This window comes from Brassica rapa, chromosome A03 (assembly GCF_000309985.2).
Source record: "Brassica rapa cultivar Chiifu-401-42 chromosome A03, CAAS_Brap_v3.01, whole genome shotgun sequence".
Lineage (NCBI taxonomy): Eukaryota > Viridiplantae > Streptophyta > Magnoliopsida > Brassicales > Brassicaceae > Brassica > Brassica rapa.
In genome coordinates, this window is record NC_024797.2 from 32,760,869 (window position 1) to 32,778,830 (window position 17,962).

Sequence of the window (17,962 nt, forward strand, 5' to 3'; positions counted from 1 at the left end):
TTTACAAGTTCCGTTTACTGTATTTTTATACTTGCGTTTGCACACCCTTAAGCATTATCCCGTAACACGGGGATTGCAGGGTAAATATAGTAGACTTAGGACCTGACTGGTTTAAACGCAGCGGTTGCGGTTGAAGTTGCGGGAGTTTGTGAATGCGGGCCGCTGCGGTTTCTAGCGGTTTTAAGAGATTTGTACGACTGGTACTGCGGTTAAAAATTGATGCGTTTGCGGGTGACTTATGACTGGTTAACTACCAAATGCGGTAACAGTCAAATAATAAATTAACAATATTTACATTTAATATAATTATAAAAATATCAAAAATCATAAAATTATAATAAATATAAAATTTATATTTAGAAAGTTATAATTTTAATTTTTGAAATTTATTGAAATTGTTTTTATTATAAAATTTTATAATATTAATTAAAATATAATAGATATATTTTAATATTTTCATAATTTCAATTTAAATTTTTTATTAAATATTTTTCTTTTTGTATATATATTGTTTAAAATAAAAAAAAAATTTACCCTCCCGCAACCGCTCGCAACCGCAACCGCAAACGCTAGCTGGAGCCAGCTTTTGAATTTATGAGGTTCAGAGCGGTTTGAAGCGGTTTAGAGCGATTTGAGTGATTGTTGCAAACCGCCGACAACCGCTACCAACCGCAAAAGCTACGTTTGCAGGTGGTAGCAGGAAAACCAGTCGCCCCTTAATCAAAGGCCTCCTCGCTCCTACCGTTTCTGGTCATTTAACAAAATAATAGTGGTTGCTAAGAAAATAATAATGAATCGAGTCTGAAATATTGAAGCCTTTACAAATAATACATTTTAAGAAAATCACTAAATTTTTACCTTACTGGATTGTTTGTCAAGATATTACAATCATTATTCAAAAAAAAAAGATATTACATTCATTATTTTATAATTCAATCGACGAAAAAAGACAATTGTGATCTACGTAAGTAAGAATAGATAGAGTGATATATATATAGTTAATAGACATAAACATTAATTCATAGTGTTTATCTCACCTGAATTGAATTTTACATTTAACTTAAAAATATGTGTTTTACCCCAAAAATAAGGGTGTTCAATCTGATAAAACCGAACCAACTAAAACTAAACCGAACTGAAATAGAAAAAGTGGCTTGGATTTGGTAATAAAATATACCGAATAAATTTTATTTTTAAGAAACCAGATATATGGATATGGATTGGTATATAAACCGATCAATTACAATATAGAAATATAATTATATGTTAATTATGTAAGATCATTAAGAATTTATACATGTGTTACAAAAACAATAAGAATATATACATAATTGATTTTATTGATATGGTCTTCATAGTTAAAATGTTTATTTTAGGAATTTAATATTTTGGTTTAAGTTAAAAAGCTATGATTCATTTTTATTAAATTAAATAAAAACATAAATTTTACCTTTTTGTTAACATATATGTGTGCTAATATTTAGTTATTTATATTATTATGGATTACTAATTGTTATTATTTTTATTCTATTAAAACTATTATAATTATTAACTTAATATGTTTACTAATTATTTAAATAGTAAAAGATAAAGGGAAAATAGGAAATTTTAATACCAAAATTTTTCATGTTATATTAAAGCCGATTTCTAATCACATAAACAAAATTCATAAAGTATTTTAAAAGATAAATAAATTTATGGTGTTTTGATATAAAATCGAATAAACCAAAAACCGATAGTATGTAAACCGAACTAAACTAAAGTAAATATGATAGCTATTTTTTTATAAACCGAAATACCAAAAAAATCAAGCATAAACCGAATTGATATCCGGATTGAACACCCCTACCCAAAAATAACTTTAAATTTTGTAGATATAGTTTGTATTTTTCGGGTGTTGAATATTATCTGAAAATTTTATTTTTCTAAAACTTATAATTGATAATTTAATATTTTACTTTCTTTTGAATTTTTTTTTGACAACAAATATGCACACACTCATGTTAACTTTGTAAACCAGATCGGTAACTCTGCATCTATATGAACGACGAAATACGGTTATTTCCTAGTACTGCATGCTAAGTTGTCCGCCCTTCACATATTTTTTCTTTTGTAATATTAATAAAAACAACAACAGTACGTGAAACTTGGAAGTGCATATTGTAATTAAGAGAAGAAACGTGGACCAATCACATCGCATGGAGATAATTACCTGTTGGTATTAACATGGAGATCATCACAAAAGTGATGAACAATTGTACACCATTGGCCATTCTTTGTCTTTTATTCTTTATTATCACTTTGGTTCTTTTAATTGATGAGATTTAGTTGTCTTAAATCATCTGACTGTATGTAATATATGAAGAGGTTTCATTTTTATTTTTAGGAATGATTTATGAACAAGAGTGATCCGTAATAAGTGCCTATAGAATAGTTACAAACAAAAAAATGATGAAAATCTTATGATCTCAGAATGTTTAATTTTCATAAAATTAAAAATTAGTTTCAAAAAATATTTCAAGTTTTTGGTCTTTAAAGAAAATTATGACTGCACCTAAAAATTAGATGAAAATAGTTTTTTGACAAATCTGTTGATTTTAAAATCAAACAAATAGATTTCCAGAATCAATAATATTGATTTGCAATTAAAGTTCTAGTTATGCCTCTTCAAGCATATACTCCAACAGAAAATTAATAGCACCAGTAAGTAATACAACATCTAATTCATCATCTTTATGCTACGTATATTTCTTTTTTTTCTTTTGATGTTTTTTTTGTTATTGAGGAAATTCTGGATTTATGTTTGTGAATGTATAAACTTGACAAAAGGTCCCTTAACAAAAATAAATTTTCAAAAGGAGTTTAAAAAACCAGGACGAGTTAGTCTGGTGGTAAACGGTTTGCAGTTGTAAGTACGGTCCCGGGTTCGACTCTCACTGGCCACCAGGTAATTTACATCCGGACTTGCTCTGGCGCTCGAGACCGAAGACCGTTGTCTGGCCATGACCCACCCTCGGGTGTGCGTCCGCACCGCTAAAGGATTCGGTCTCTAGTCTGGACCACCACGGTGGGGTTAGGAAATTCGGTTATAAAAAAAAAAAAGAGTTTAAGAACCTGTAAAAACAATCGTGAACACATTGCTAAGTTTGACAACATACAATTTTTTTTTTGTTTCATTTGATGATAGTGTTTCTTCTTCATATGTTATTGTTTCTATTATTTGAATCACAGGAATTCACTATGTTTGTATGAAAGACATGTTTTATTTCTTCGTGTTTCAATAACAAAACTCGACCACTTTCTCTTTTATTACAGCCACCGTTTTACTTGCCGGAATCTCAACAAAAAAATACAGTTACTGTTAACAGGCATTTATTAGAGCACAAAAATATAAAAATTAATTATAAATAATTAAATCCAATCAAAATAACATGGTTTTACTCAATATTTGCTCATTTGTATTTTACTCTTAAACTTATTTATAAATCCACTCAAATTCACATCTAAATCAAATCCTTAAATAAATTTGTGTTATTGAATAACACATGATTCTACGATCTGTTTTTAAATCATAGAACTAATAACAAAAGATTTGAAATTATATTTTAAAACAACAGAACCCATAACCTTAGATTTGACTTACATTTTCAACTAGTGCTACTAAAGAAAACATGAGAGGTGGGTTGGTTACCTGTTTAATTAATCAAGTATCAACTAAATCGGTTTAAGTACGAGTTCAAACTCAAATTAAAGGAAACATAACAATCTTCAAATAAATTAAGATTTTAAATAGAAAAATACAATTAGACAAGCATCAGGTGGCTTAATCTAAGCTTAGAAACCCTGAAACCTTGTAAAAAGAATAAAACTTGGGTTCACCCCCTGTGGTGAACTCTTAAATTCACTTCAACTTGTTACACCAATTAAAATACCATGTAGGATTAGTTAAAAGAGTGATTATGCTCAATACCCCAAATAGAAGATAAAATCTGCAAAGTACCTATGACAAAACATAAATGGTTCCAGCTATGCACTTTGTTACCTGAAGTTCCAAAATTGCCCTTCCTCTGTTCTGACACAAAATCAGTAACGTACTCTGACGCCGTTGTTGGCAGGAATTTGTAGCAGTGTAATTATTCAAGGTTGTAGGTGTGGCTGTAGAAGAGTTTTTGTCCGTATGTTGCTTAAACTAATTTTCGACCACAAGATTGTAATTGATATTTCATGTATTTAAATAAATAAAAAAGAGAGATTCATTTGATATCATCAAAATTTTAATGTTTTATCTTTTCAACGTCTTTTTTTAAATCTCTCAAATACAACAATAACTATGCTATCGCCATTAATCTTTCGATGGTCATCCTTATCTCGTTTCTGTCATTGATAAACCAATTCCATTAAAATTAGATTTTCCATGTATACTAGTGAGTAATAATATCAAAGTAAGTCATGGGTCCCACAAATCTCTCTGTTTGTTAGTCTCAAACGAGAGTAACTACAAGCATATGAAAAGAAATATTTTTGGGAATGAAGATCTTTGCAATCTGTCTAACATCTACAAAGAACACATACAAGTTTCAGTGTAATGGATAGCCACTAAAACATACTATATAAACATATTTGTATGGTTATTGATGTACTGAAAGTTAGTATACAATGTTAGTTGTTATATAAAATGTTAGCGTATAAACTTTTTAATAGCCGACAACACAAAAGGTATCATTAACATATCTTATGAACATATGAGTCTTATGTAGTTGAAAATAGAATGTTAACCTTGAATATTAGATGCTAAAAATAATATTAGCGTATAAATTTACTATTAAACTATAATATAAGTATGTAAGTTGCATTATAATCTTATATCTTTTAATGTTAAAATAATAAAGAAAAGGTTGGAGGCATATTTTATACTTTTAAATAATCAATATTGTTAAACGATACAATAATAGTTAGAAGCAAAATTTTATAGTTGACAATAATCCATATTGTGTGATTCTGAGGTATTGGTTATGTCTCAACGGGTGTCTCCCTCTCTCTCTCTCTTCTTTCTACATTTTTTCATTTTTATTTTTTTTCTCGGTGCGTAAAGAATTTCTCTGCATTGTATTATCAAAGCAAGCAATGCTATGACATGACGACAAGTCCAAGTTCTACAAATTATTTTACAAGTAAATACTAGAGATTGAATTACAGGTTTTGTTAAAAAACTATTTATCAAACAACATATAAGCTGATAAACTATTTATCTGCTACACAATCATATATTAGTTGAGGGCAAGTCTCTTGTAACATCTAACAAACCAGTTATCGGTTCTTCGCGTCGGCTAACAAAATATGTATCAGTTAAAAGATCATTGATCAGATAACAAAACATTTATCAAACCATTTTTTTTTCTTTGTATGAAAGAATGTATCAACCTAAACATTTATCAGATAACAAATCATATACCATCTAACAAACAATATACCAAAAAGGCACAAAGTAAGAAATGATGTATTAGCTAACAAATGATGTGTTAGGTAACAAACTATAATACATGTTTTTCTAATGATCACAATTATGTATAACATGTTACAAAAATCAATAACATACATAATAAAATAATAAGGTATCTACAACGAAACATGTATCAGGCAACAAAAAATGTATCATCTAGTAAATTATGTATCAAGCATAATGTTAACCATTGCGAAAATAAAATGATGAACTTGGTCGCCTCCTCTTCGGCTCCGGCTTCGATTTTAGCTGCTTGAGAAGAGATTTCATCAACTACTCTTACTTTGGAACGGTACAGCTATCATCTACGCAACCAAACACATTTTAACATTTCATATGATTTGGATGTATAGATAACTAAATTTCTAAACTCCCCAAAAATATATATCATCAATGACTAAAGTCTTAAGAAAAGTAATTAAATACATAAAATAAATTCAATAAACAATAAAACTTAATTTGAATCCAATTTGGTAAAATCATTTGCGTTGTAAGAAAGAAAATAATAAGAGAGAAGAAACATTTCAAACGATCTTAGATGATGTCTTCAGTTTTTTTTATTATAAAGGTTTTCGGAACTGAAAAACAAGAACAAAAGAAGCTAAGAAAACAAAGAGGACAAGAGAACATAGACGATACTCAATCTGTTGATTTCTTATTCTGGTGATTCAAAACCAAAGGCAGTGGAGACAAATTGATGATATGAAAGAAGATGGTTATTAGCTGTCTATCGAATTAATGAGACTCTTGATTCTCTAGAATTTGCATCACCCGAAAAGCAGCAGACACTGTTACTCCTATACCCACATCTATCTAATAGCATTGTTTAAATCAGAGGATAAAAGGAACACTTCACTGACGCATGCAGAAGCTATGTGGTAGGCTTGTATAGTGGGATAAGAGTATAATGGGAAGTAAAATGACACGGTAAAATGGTGGGTAGAAACCAAATTAGTGTTCAGTTTAGGTGTATGTGCACCAATTACTCCAGTTAAAAAGAAAATAAAATTAAAAAAAAACAAGGAAAATATGTGAAATATATAAAAGATTGTTGTCAAAGAAGAGAATGCGATCTCTATTGCCTCTGCCTCTTTCTTCTTCATCTTCACAGAGAAGATATCCCCTATATATTAAAGGAGAAGCACTTAAAAAAATTTCCTTAAAAGTGTAATCTGACGTGGCTTCATGAGAAGGCTTTATTAACAAAATAGCACACGTGTCACTTGGAGAACATATGTTAAAAAAACGGAATCATTTAATGCCATTCCATATTTCCATAATTATTGACGCCATTCTGAAACTTAAATTCACGTAAACGTTAAATTTATTTTTTTAGTGCTTCTGTCGATTCTCCAATCCTCCAACCCTATGTGATGTGTTCGTTTTCGATGACTACGTAAGAGGCATAGGGAATTTGCTTTATTGCAGAAAGGAACGCGGAAGAGATGGTAAAGGAAGAAGCAATATGGGAAGTGTTGAGGATCTCAAGAGAAAGCCCGACAGAGCCTTAGATAGCACACACGAAGACGCCTAGGTTCAGTAAGGAATCTGATCCTCTGTTTCTTCATGCAAAATTTATAAGACATTATGCTGTACGTCTTGCTGGATAGATCGTTTTTCGTGTAAATTGCTTTGCCTGTAGGTGAGTTCAGCTCCCAATAGTAGCGTTTTAAACACACTTTTTACAGGTGTTCTTCTGATCAAAGGAACTTATGTCTTCTCTATTTACTACCGTAATGGGAACTGGTGAGGACTGCAAGCCGCGAGATAGAGGAGACATAAGTTCTCTTGATCACATGACTCTCACTTCAAAGTACAAGAAGTAACAACCCCGCGTCACGGGATATCAACACGTAGACATCCTACGTTATTAAGGAACGTGGTACTCTGTTTCTTCATGCAAAATTTATAAAACTTTATGCTTCAGTTTCTTCGGATAGTTCGTTTTTGATATTAATTTTCATTTCGTGCCGGTGAGTTCAGCTCCCCAAGAGTAGCTTTGTATGCATATTTTAATGAAACTTGATGTTACCATATATTTTAGGTTGGTTAAGATCAATGCGAGGACCGTAGCCGACAAAAATAGGTTCACAATGGCAATTGGTAATTGAGATCCTCCTCAAAACAAAGGATAAGATTTGTAAATAACCCGCGCCTTGCGTAAAATATTTGTAAATAACCCGAGGACCTAGCACTAGGTGTGATTGAGATCCTCCTCAAAACAAAGGATAAGACTCCCGTAATGGGAACAGGTGAGGACCGCAAGCCGCGATTTAGCAAAAAAAATAAATTTTCTTGATCACATGACTCTCACTTCAAACTACAAGAAGTAAAAACCCCGCGTAACGGAATATCAACACAAAGACATCCTACGTTCAGTAAGGATCCTGGGACTCTGTTTCTTAAATCAATTATATATTAATTTTCATTTGGTGCCGGTGAGTTCAGCTCCGAAGAGTAGCTTTGTATGCATATTTTAATGAAACTTGATGTTAACATATATTTTAGGTTGGTTAAGATCAATGCGGTTTCGGAAATTATTAGTCGAACGCATATGCATATGTGGTGTGATTGAGATCCTCCTCAAAACAAAGGATATGATTATTATGTATTATATGTAGTGTACCTAGATATTACATACGATTTCGTTATTCTTGGTTAGATACACTTTCGAGCTTGACAATCAAATTATCGTAATGTACATGCAATGGAATTCACATGCAGATATGTCTCATGCAAAAATGAATAGTTACATATTAAACTCTATGGCATAAGAGTATATAGATATGGCGTTAGACTATATAGATTGTGTTCGTTTTGTCCCATCAATTAATAACGTAACGAAATTTTGGTAATGTTTTGATTTATGTTAAATGTCAATTTTCATTATATATTAAAATCTAACAGACCCAAGTTTTATAGAAAGTTTGTTATATTGCTTGGTCCGGAAGTGTATTTTGAGTCGTATTAAATTTAGTATATTTTCACATTTACAATAAGAGAGTCTTCTTTCCTTATTTATTAAGGGTACGTATATTCTAACCTAATCTTAATACGATACTAAATATATTAACCCTCGCCTCTATTAGTCTCCATCCCAAGAAAAAAATAAAAAGTACGTTAGACGTTAAGATGGCTACTAATTGTGACAACGTTATCGACTTGAGTCCTGCGAAAACTACATGGAAAATCAAGGTCAAGATTATTCGTCTATGGAGACAATACTCTGCAGGCGATATTGACAGTATTGAGATGGTGTTAATTGATTCAAATGTAAGTTGTTTTGGTATTACGATTCAATTTTATATGTCCATTGTTATTATGCAACCTTTATTTAAGTGTATTGGTGTTTATATGGTTATAATTATACGAATGACAGGGGGATACGATTCAAGCAACTCTGAATGAGGTTCTGGTTCCGATCTTTGAACCTTTTCTCGAACAAGATGATTCGAAGATACTCATCATTTTTTCGCTGACTCCAGCATGTGGCTCCTATCGATTAACCAAGCATCCTTACAAAATTTCGTTCATAGCCACCACTCGGATTCGACTTTGTGACGATTTGCCGTACAGATTGACTGGTTTCACCCCTGTTAATTTTCGGGAAATCTTAGACGGAACTCTCAGTCCTGAATACTTGATCGGTAAGTCTAAACCTATATTTTGACTGACCATTAACCGTTATAACAAAGATACTTACTTTTTTTCTTATTTTGTAGATATTATGGGTCAGATTGTAGAGGTATCTCATGTTGAAATCGTATCTCTCAATGGGAAGGACACGGAAAAGATTTCATTACTCTTAAAAAATGAAGCGTGAGTAAAACAAAATTTAAGATAGTTTCGTTTATATTTATTAACGATATACTATTAAATCTTTTTTACTTAACATGCTCACCACAATAACTTTTATATTTTCTTACTCAGAGATGTTAGGCTGCCATTGGTTGTATGGGGAAAGGTTGCACTGGATCTAAGCGAAGCAATTCAACTTCTATCTGATAGAACTCTCATTTGTGTTATGAAGTTTGGGAAAATCAAAGTATGGAAAGGTAATTATTTTATTTTCACCTGGATTCTTATTTTAACCATCCTTATACATATGATATTTTTATACGTGGAATACATGTTCTTACAAGATGAGCGAAGCGTATGCAATGCATAAAATGTGTCTGCCGTGTCCCTTAATCCGTTTATTGACGAGGTTGAAGCTTTTGCCAAATTGTAAGTTTGGAAACATTGTATCTAAATATTGGAGTTGTATTTGTTTTGAAAATCTTTTATCAGTACTGATTTTCATAATATGATTAGGTTACCAAAGGAGAATATATCTTTGGCAATTGTGCAGTCTAAACCACTTTCCATGGTGTCAATGATATCAGAGGAAGAAGACTACTTCGTGAAAACGCCACAGAAAACAATATCTGATATTTTGGAGACAAGAAAGGTTTAAGTGTTTTCAATAATGGTTGCACCAAAGATTTGAATGAAGAAATCACACCACGTTTATATATATATATATATATCGTCTTTATTTTTTTTTAGGTTGAGAGGTGCTATGTGAGGTGCCCTATAGCTGCAATTGAAAATGATATGGGTTGGTACTATATTACTTGCAAAGTGTGTGGTACAAAGCTAGATATGTTGCATAATAACTTTCACCCAGGAGGAACCTATGAACTGGATGTTCGTTGTATGCTATACTGTACTAAGTGCAAAATGCTTAATCCTAAGCTCAAGCTAAGGTACTAATATATACTCGAGTTCCTTTTTCTTGATTAGCAACAATTGTATTAATTCTATTTACATGTAATTGTATATTTACGTATGCTAGGTACAAGTTGCATTTGGTAGTATTAGATAATACAGGCCACACCAAGTTGTTGGTTTTAGATAATATTGCCCTTCAATTGCTCCATCAGCCTTGCTTTAATCCAACGACACATATCACAAGTGAAGTATGGCCTCTAATTCTATTTTTATAGTAATGTGATGAGGATTTTAATTTTGAGGAGGTCGTATTACTAACTGATTGTGTTTTTTTTGTAGATCATGGAACCCAATGTTTTGCGCAGCGCTCTGAAGAATTTAGTTGGTAAAACGTATTTGTTTAAGATCATTATAGATACTACCAATTATCAGTGCGAGGACGACACGTTCAAGGTTCAGAAGATTATCACCAGCCCATATATGCTAAACGAGTTTGACGTGTCCTCATATCCTAAGGTACATGTCTTTTTAATATCTAACTGATTTTTTATATATTGATTTTGGAAACGTTGAAAACTGATAACTTATTATTATTAGGGAGGTTCGAATACGTTTTACCCTGATTTTTCTCATCGGTTCGAAGAGCAAGAGGTAATATATGGATTGAACTCAACTAACTATGTTGTCATTTGCCGAAGTTTTTAAGGTTTAAATGTGGTGTTCGGGTTTTTCAGGGTGGTGTGCTGGTAACCGAAAGTTCTTCTGTTGACTCTCCACCTAATGTGAAGCCTCCTGTTAAACGTGAAGGATCCCCAATCGAAAAAATAGAGCCAGCCTTTTACCAGATTTCTGCTAACAATCAATCTCCATTGGTAACTATCAAGAAAGCGAAGACTGAAAAAAGTGGCTGAAGAGTTATATGATGCGTGTCTTTATCCGGAAAAGAGTCATTTGATTTTTCTTATTAGTTTTTTTTTGTGTTTGATTCATAAACTTAAGATTTTGTGTTTTCGTTTATCTATTTTTTTGTCTGCAGCGTTTTATGTACTGTTCTTTTATTTGTTGTTACATTTATATAAAGGCTCTTTTCTTAATCTTTTAATGGTATATTTTGTACTTTTTTATACAATGAGATACTAAATTATGTTAACCAAAAATATAAAAATATGTCAGGAGACTATATCATGTTTGACTCTTCTACAACCTTATTGACTTTACATAAACATCACGTTTGCCTGTTTTACAAGCAATGAACATTTTATTTGTAAAGATATTAACCTTTTCTAATAAATTTGTCAATAATTAAAAGTATGATTCACGATATATGGAATGTTAAGGTCGTTTACACTATATTGCATTTTCACCAACCACTTATTAAATATGCAATTGTATATTTTAACATTAATGACTGTTCATATATAAAATCACAATTTTTTGCAGGATTGCATAGAGTAAATATAACTTTACTTTCTGAAGCAAAAAATATATCCTACGAACGAGGGAAGGAAATTTATATATATGTGCATTTACTATTAAAAGTAAATTGGGTTGATGTAATTAAATAAATCTCGGCAAATATTCAAAAACCGAAACTTTCTTAAAGTATTGTACACGGTAACTTCCTTGCTTTTTCCCCAAGGCTAAGTAATAGTTATCACAAAAGAATATTCTAATACCTATTCTTTTACAACTTCTAAACTATATAAAGGGCCCTAAGGCCATCGACAATATAACACAACAACAGCTTCTCTATACGTTCTTTAAACCATTTTTCCTAGAAAACTAATGGCTTCTTTCAGCAGTGTGTCTGACCTCAAACCTTTCAAAACAATGTGGAAGATCAGGGTGAAGATCATTCGACTTTGGAAGCAGTACTCCGCTGCAGGAGGCTTGACAATTGAGATGGTTGTGGTCGACTCAAACGTTAGTTTCTTCATTTTTATTGCCCTGCTATTAACCTTTAGTGATCTTATCTGTGCTTTATTCTAATTATCCTTACTGCCAATGTTTATTTCAGGGCGTGAAGATTCATGCGTCTGTGAAGAAGGATTTAGTTAATCAATTTGATTCACAGCTGTCAGAAGGTAGTTCAAAGATATTCATCAACTTCTCCGTGGGTCAGTCATGTGGTTCATACCGAACTACTAACCATCAATACAAGATCTCTTTCCTTGAAACCACCCGTGTTAGAGATTGCGATTTTCCTAATGAGGTTTCCGGGTTTGATCCTGCAAACTACCGTGATATTCTTGATGGGTCACTCAATTCGGACTACTTGGTTGGTGAGTAGTTTTTAAATAGAATTGTATTTTTGCCGTAATATCTTTGTTATAAAACATTAACTATATTTATAAACTTCTTTAATATTTTCTACAGACGTCATTGGGCAAATTGTTGAAGTATCCCCGATTGACGTTGTCTCAGTCAATGGGAAAGACACAAACAAGATGGCCTTGGAACTACGAAATTCAGCGTAAAAATATCAGTTCTATAGTTTTATATTAGTTCGACTGTTATTGGTTTATTTTATATCAAACTAAGCCAATCTTTTTATAGTGATGAGCGTCTACAGACGGTTTTATGGGGAAGTTTTGCAACGGATGTGATGGAAGCTATCCAAATGCGTAGGGAGCAAGCTATTATCTGTGTCATCAGATTTGGGAAGATCAAAGTTTGGAAAGGCAAGTTTCGCTTTATATTATTTATTTGTAACTTATATTGTCAACGTCAGTTCTCTCATAGGGCCTTTTACTATATACAACTGAATACATTGTTTACTTTAACAGATGAGCGCAGCATATCCAATGCGTACAATGTCTCTGCTGTCGAACTTAATCCACCCCTGGCTGAAGTAGATTCTTTTCTTGCATTGTAAGTGTTATATTATAACTGTTATTTATATCTTCGTGGAATAGTAAACCGGCTATCAATCCATCCATTTTCTGTCTTATTAGGTTACCGAAGGACGAATTGGCTTTAGCAATAGTTGACCCAAAGCCATTGTCTATTGTCTCTGCTGTATCTGAAAAGGATGATTTTTTTAAAAACACACCAAGGAAAACCTTATCTCAGTTGTCTGAAACGAGACAGGTTCACGATTATTTGAATTTTATATGGCTTTTACTTACTGTGTCATGATATTTACTTTAGGGTTTATGTATAAATGTATTTTTTTATTGCTAGATTGCGAAGTGTATCGTGATGTGCACCGTTGCCGCCATTGATTCTGATATGGGATGGTATTATTTAAGTTGCAAAGTCTGTGCAAAGAAGGTTTTGCATGTGCCTAACGACACTATTGATGATGAGGATGACGAAAATTCCATAATGTTCAGTTACTATTGTCCTAAATGCAAAGTTTCCAATCCCAAACTTCTACCAAGGTATTAACGGAATTTCATAAGTCTTGCTGTATTTTATCGTTACTTAATATCGTCCCTTATTCATCTGTTAATTTGTGTTTTTATAGGTACAAGCTGCATTTGATTGTCGTGGACAGTTCTGGGAAATCAAAGTTTCTCTTATTTGATAATCTTGCTGTTGAGTTAATTCATCAGCCTTGCATTTCATTGGCTGGACCTAATGCTGATGAGGTATTTTCCTGTACATCAATTTATTTGGTAATGTAGGTGTTATTTTTATATAGATTAAATTTGACTATACTTCAATGTGTAGCTTGAGGAACCGGCTGAAATACCCCTTGCTCTTAAGAATTTGGTTGGAAAGACTTATTTGTTCAAGGTTGGTATTGAAAGAGAAAACTTTGTCTACAACCATGATACTTACAAGGTCACAAAGATTATCACCAATGATGAGATAATATGTGAGTTCGATACAAAGGTCTACCCAAAGGTATCAATTTGACTTTTGCGTTGAAGTTTAGTAATACCTTTTCGCTGTGTTTTGCTTAATGTGTGTGCTTATAAAATTTTCAGCTACCAAGTCTAACCTATACAGGCGACAATACGATAATCTCAGATGCACCAGAGGTTTTTAGTATTTTTTTGTTTTAATTTATCTATAGTCCATATCTAGAATGATTTTACATATTAGTTATATATCTTATTTTGTTTTCCTTACAGGGTTCCCTCATGCTATCTGCTGAGTCTTCTCAAGAAGTTGAACGAACTGATCTTACTCCAGCAAAACGCCGAGGGACGTCTATTGTTAACTTGGAAGAAGCAGATGATCAGAATTCGGTTACAAGGATTCCATGTAGTACTAGAATCAAGAAGGAAAAGATTGAAAAAAGTGGCTAACGCGTTCCAGCAGGATGACATGTTTTTAGAGGCTTTGTCCCCGATTATTTACTCATGTTTTTGAGATTTGATTTTAGTTTATTGTCCTTTCAATTTCGGTTTTGGTTTTTCTCTTTTTTTTGGAATATTTTATTTAATACAAAGCCTCTATTTTGTCAGCGTTAAAATTACCTTTCCATCACATCTTAATTGGAAGATTACATATACCCAAAAATTGATTTCAGTTGCTTCTAAATTCTATACTATAATGAAAATTAAGTAATAAGTATTCCAAAACCTCACTATTTGATGTCGGTTCCTATTAACATTTACCTTTATATTATTCATATACAATGTATATTTGAATAATATTTTCTTCAAGGATGTTATGCATTGCTTTACAAACAGTATGTGTATGTAAAGTATATAAGAATAGTAACTATGGCGGAATAAGTTTTGTTATTCTCCGTCTTACAAGATCTTTTTCATATATGTATGTCCTCTGAGCAGCATGTTTCAGGCCTTTCGTTATGGTATCTATCGTGGGATAAATAGTATAAAATATTGAGATATAATTCAGTATATATACATATTTGAAATAAATTACAAAATTATTTTGGCATACTATGACAATGAAGGTCGAAGGTTAAAAATCGCTATCATTAATTTCATATATTTAAAACATACAATCGGGTAAATAAATATTGCTTGAATACCACTCTTCTAAACGTGGAGAAGCGTCAAACATTAATATAAACTTTGAGAGAGGATATACACGATAAATATTATGAATATTCGTTGAAGATCGGAAGTTAATGTATACTGACATTTTTTTGGGCGCTGTAATATGAGCGAATATCCATTTTATTATTACTATCCAAAATGTGAGACAGTGTATAGTTGCAAATAAGAAAGCATATGATACGTATCTTTCGATGCTTTCTACCCAAGGCTAATTAATATTGTTCCCTGATATCGTCTATACCCTAATTTTTATATTCTTATGGAGAACTTTTAAACTATATAAAGGGGCTTAAGGCCATCGATAATATATCACACCTACAACTTATATATACGTTCTTTGTACCAACCTTGCTCCCAAAAGTTATGGCTTCTTTCAGCAGTGTGACTGATCTGAAACCTTTCAAATCAATGTGGAAGATCAGGGTAAGGATCATTCGTCTTTGGAAGCAGTTCTCCGCTGCAGGAGGTTTAACAATTGAGATGGTGGTGGTCGACGCTAACGTAATTTTGTTATTGTTTTTGTTAAAGTTCATATTGATTTCTAATTATATCAAAGAGAAGTCCTATTTATTCTTTTACATCTATTTTTTTCAGGGAGTGAAGATTCATGCATCTGTGATGAAGGATTTGGTTACTAAATTTGATCCATTTCTTTCTCAGGGTAGTTCTAAGATATTTATCAACTTCTCAGTGGGACACTCATATGGTTCGTACCGAACTACTAAACACCCATACAAGATTTCATTCCTTGAAACCACACGTGTAAGAAGTTGCGAGTCTCCTATTGAGGTTTCCGGGTTTGATCCTGCTATCTACAGTGATATACTTGATGGGTCACTCAATTCAGACTACTTGGTTGGTATGTATTTTTTGAATGTTATTATTTGTTTAAGTTAATATTTTTGGCATAAGAAAAGAATATATGTTCAGAAATGTTTATTTATATTCTTCAGATGTCATTGGGCAAATTGTTAAAGTCTCTCCAATTGAAGTTGTCACCGTCAATGGGAAAGACACAAACAAGATTTCCTTGGAACTAAGAAATTCTAAGTAATATATAGACTCTTTTATTTGTCTAATTCGTTGTCTTGGGAATTTTTCTTCCATACTTACCATATATTTTTGTAGTGACGAACGTCTACAGACGGTTTTGTGGGGTGTTTTTCCAACGGATGTTATGGAAGCTATCCAAATGCGTAGGAACTATGCTATAATCTGTGTCATCAGATTTGGGAAGATAAATGTTTGGAAAGGCAAGTTGTAAATATATAATATTATCATTCTTATATCGTTGTCGTGATATCTCTCATATGGCACCTTTACTATATAGTAGTTAATACATTTGTTTTCCTTGACAGATGAGCGCAGCATATCCAATGCATACAATGTCTCGGATGTCTCACTTAATCCACCTATGGTGGAAGTTGATGATTTTATTGCAGTGTTAGTGTTTTTTTTAGAATATTAATTTTTTATAAGGTTATAAGAGTATATGTGAAATCAATACATCTTATTTCTTTCTTATTAGGTTACCGAAGGACCAATTGGTTTTAGCCATTGTCGATCCTAAACCATTGTCTGCTGTCTGTGGTGTTTCGCAAAAGGATGATTTTTTTGTCCACACACCAAGGAAAACCATATCTCAGTTGTCTGACGCTAGAAATGTTCGTTAGTACTCTAATTATAAATTCTTTCCGGGGACTTTGTTTGGCAACGTTTTTGTATGTGAAATAATAAATATTTTTCTTTTTGGTAGGTTGAGAAGTGTATTGTGATGTGCACCATTGCATCCATTGATTCTGATATGGGATGGTATTATTTAAGTTGCAAAGTGTGTGCAAAGAAGGTTTTGAATGTGCCTAATGACTTTGATGAAGATGGGAATGACGACGATCCCATAATGTTCACATACTATTGTCCTAACTGCAAAGTTTCGAATCCCAACCTTCTACCTAGGTATTAACAGGTTTCTTAACCTTCGTCGTATTTTATTTTAACGTTTACCATGTACAAATTAGTCTATTAACAATGTTTATATATAGGTACAAGCTGCATTTGATTGTTTTAGACAGTACTGGAAGTTCAAAATTCGTCTTATTCGACAATCTTGCTATTCAGCTACTTCATCAGCCTTGCACTGAACTGGTAGGAGCCAATGCTGATGAGGTATTCTATCCTGTACTATTATCTATGGTAATATAGGTGTTAAACTTACAATAGATGCCATTTATAATATATATCGTTGTGTAGATTCAGGATCCGGCTGCTATACCTCTTGCCCTAAACAATTTGATTGGAAAGACTTATTTGTTCAAGGTTGGTATTGAAAGAGAAAACTATCTCTATAAGAATGACACTTACATAATCAGTAAGGTTATCACCAACCATGATATAATCACTGAGTTCCAAACAATCGTCCATCCAAAGGTACATTGAATGGCTTATGCGTTGAATTGTATTATTATCATTTCTCTGTTATTTTTATAATCTGTATACTTATAAACTTGCCAGAAACCAAGTGTAACCTATAGTTGCGACAACTCCATCCTCATGGTGTCTGATGAGTCATCGCAAGAATGTGAAGGGACTGATCTCACTCCCGCAAAACGCAGAGGAACGCTCATTGATAACTTGGAGGCAGCAGTTGATCATAATTCTTTAACAAGGTCTCCATGTAATACTGGAATCAAGAAGGAAAAGACCGAGGAAAGTGGCTAAATGAGTATTACCAGGAATAGACGTTTTAGATGATTTTTTTGTTTCAGAT

General features: G+C 32.4%; 3 protein-coding genes and 1 long non-coding RNA gene across 4 annotated transcripts; 3 read left to right on the top strand and 1 right to left on the bottom strand.

Moving 5' to 3' along the window:
• Window positions 1-493: 493 nt before the first annotated feature.
• On the bottom strand, window positions 494-2,332 carry LOC117132770. Its single transcript, XR_004456310.1, has 2 exons — window positions 2,213-2,332; window positions 494-747 (listed from the first exon to the last, which is right to left on the bottom strand). It is a non-coding gene; the product is annotated as an uncharacterized LOC117132770 (long non-coding RNA).
• Window positions 2,333-7,210: 4,878 nt separating this feature from the next.
• Window positions 7,211-14,536, top strand: LOC103862602. Its single transcript, XM_033287728.1, has 10 exons — window positions 7,211-10,729; window positions 10,811-10,864; window positions 10,948-12,686; window positions 12,770-13,084; window positions 13,168-13,303; window positions 13,397-13,596; window positions 13,683-13,806; window positions 13,889-14,065; window positions 14,149-14,202; window positions 14,296-14,536. Exons 3-10 carry the CDS (start codon window positions 12,661-12,663, stop codon window positions 14,470-14,472), a joined length of 1,209 nt encoding a protein of 402 aa, XP_033143619.1. The 5' UTR covers window positions 7,211-10,729; window positions 10,811-10,864; window positions 10,948-12,660; the 3' UTR covers window positions 14,473-14,536.
• LOC103862599 lies at window positions 8,633-11,124 on the top strand. Its single transcript, XM_033287484.1, has 10 exons — window positions 8,633-8,773; window positions 8,880-9,147; window positions 9,223-9,319; window positions 9,431-9,555; window positions 9,886-9,950; window positions 10,049-10,248; window positions 10,338-10,461; window positions 10,553-10,729; window positions 10,811-10,864; window positions 10,948-11,124. The coding sequence occupies exons 1-10, from the start codon at window positions 8,633-8,635 to the stop codon at window positions 11,122-11,124; spliced, it is 1,428 nt and encodes a 475-aa protein (XP_033143375.1).
• A 1,022-nt stretch (window positions 14,537-15,558) lies between the features above and the next one.
• LOC103862601 (replication protein A 70 kDa DNA-binding subunit B-like) lies at window positions 15,559-17,913 on the top strand. Its single transcript, XM_018657424.2, has 10 exons — window positions 15,559-15,696; window positions 15,790-16,054; window positions 16,149-16,245; window positions 16,324-16,448; window positions 16,554-16,638; window positions 16,724-16,859; window positions 16,952-17,151; window positions 17,238-17,361; window positions 17,446-17,622; window positions 17,707-17,913. Exons 1-10 carry the CDS (start codon window positions 15,559-15,561, stop codon window positions 17,911-17,913), a joined length of 1,554 nt encoding a protein of 517 aa, XP_018512940.2.
• The last annotated feature ends 49 nt before the right edge of the window (window positions 17,914-17,962 follow it).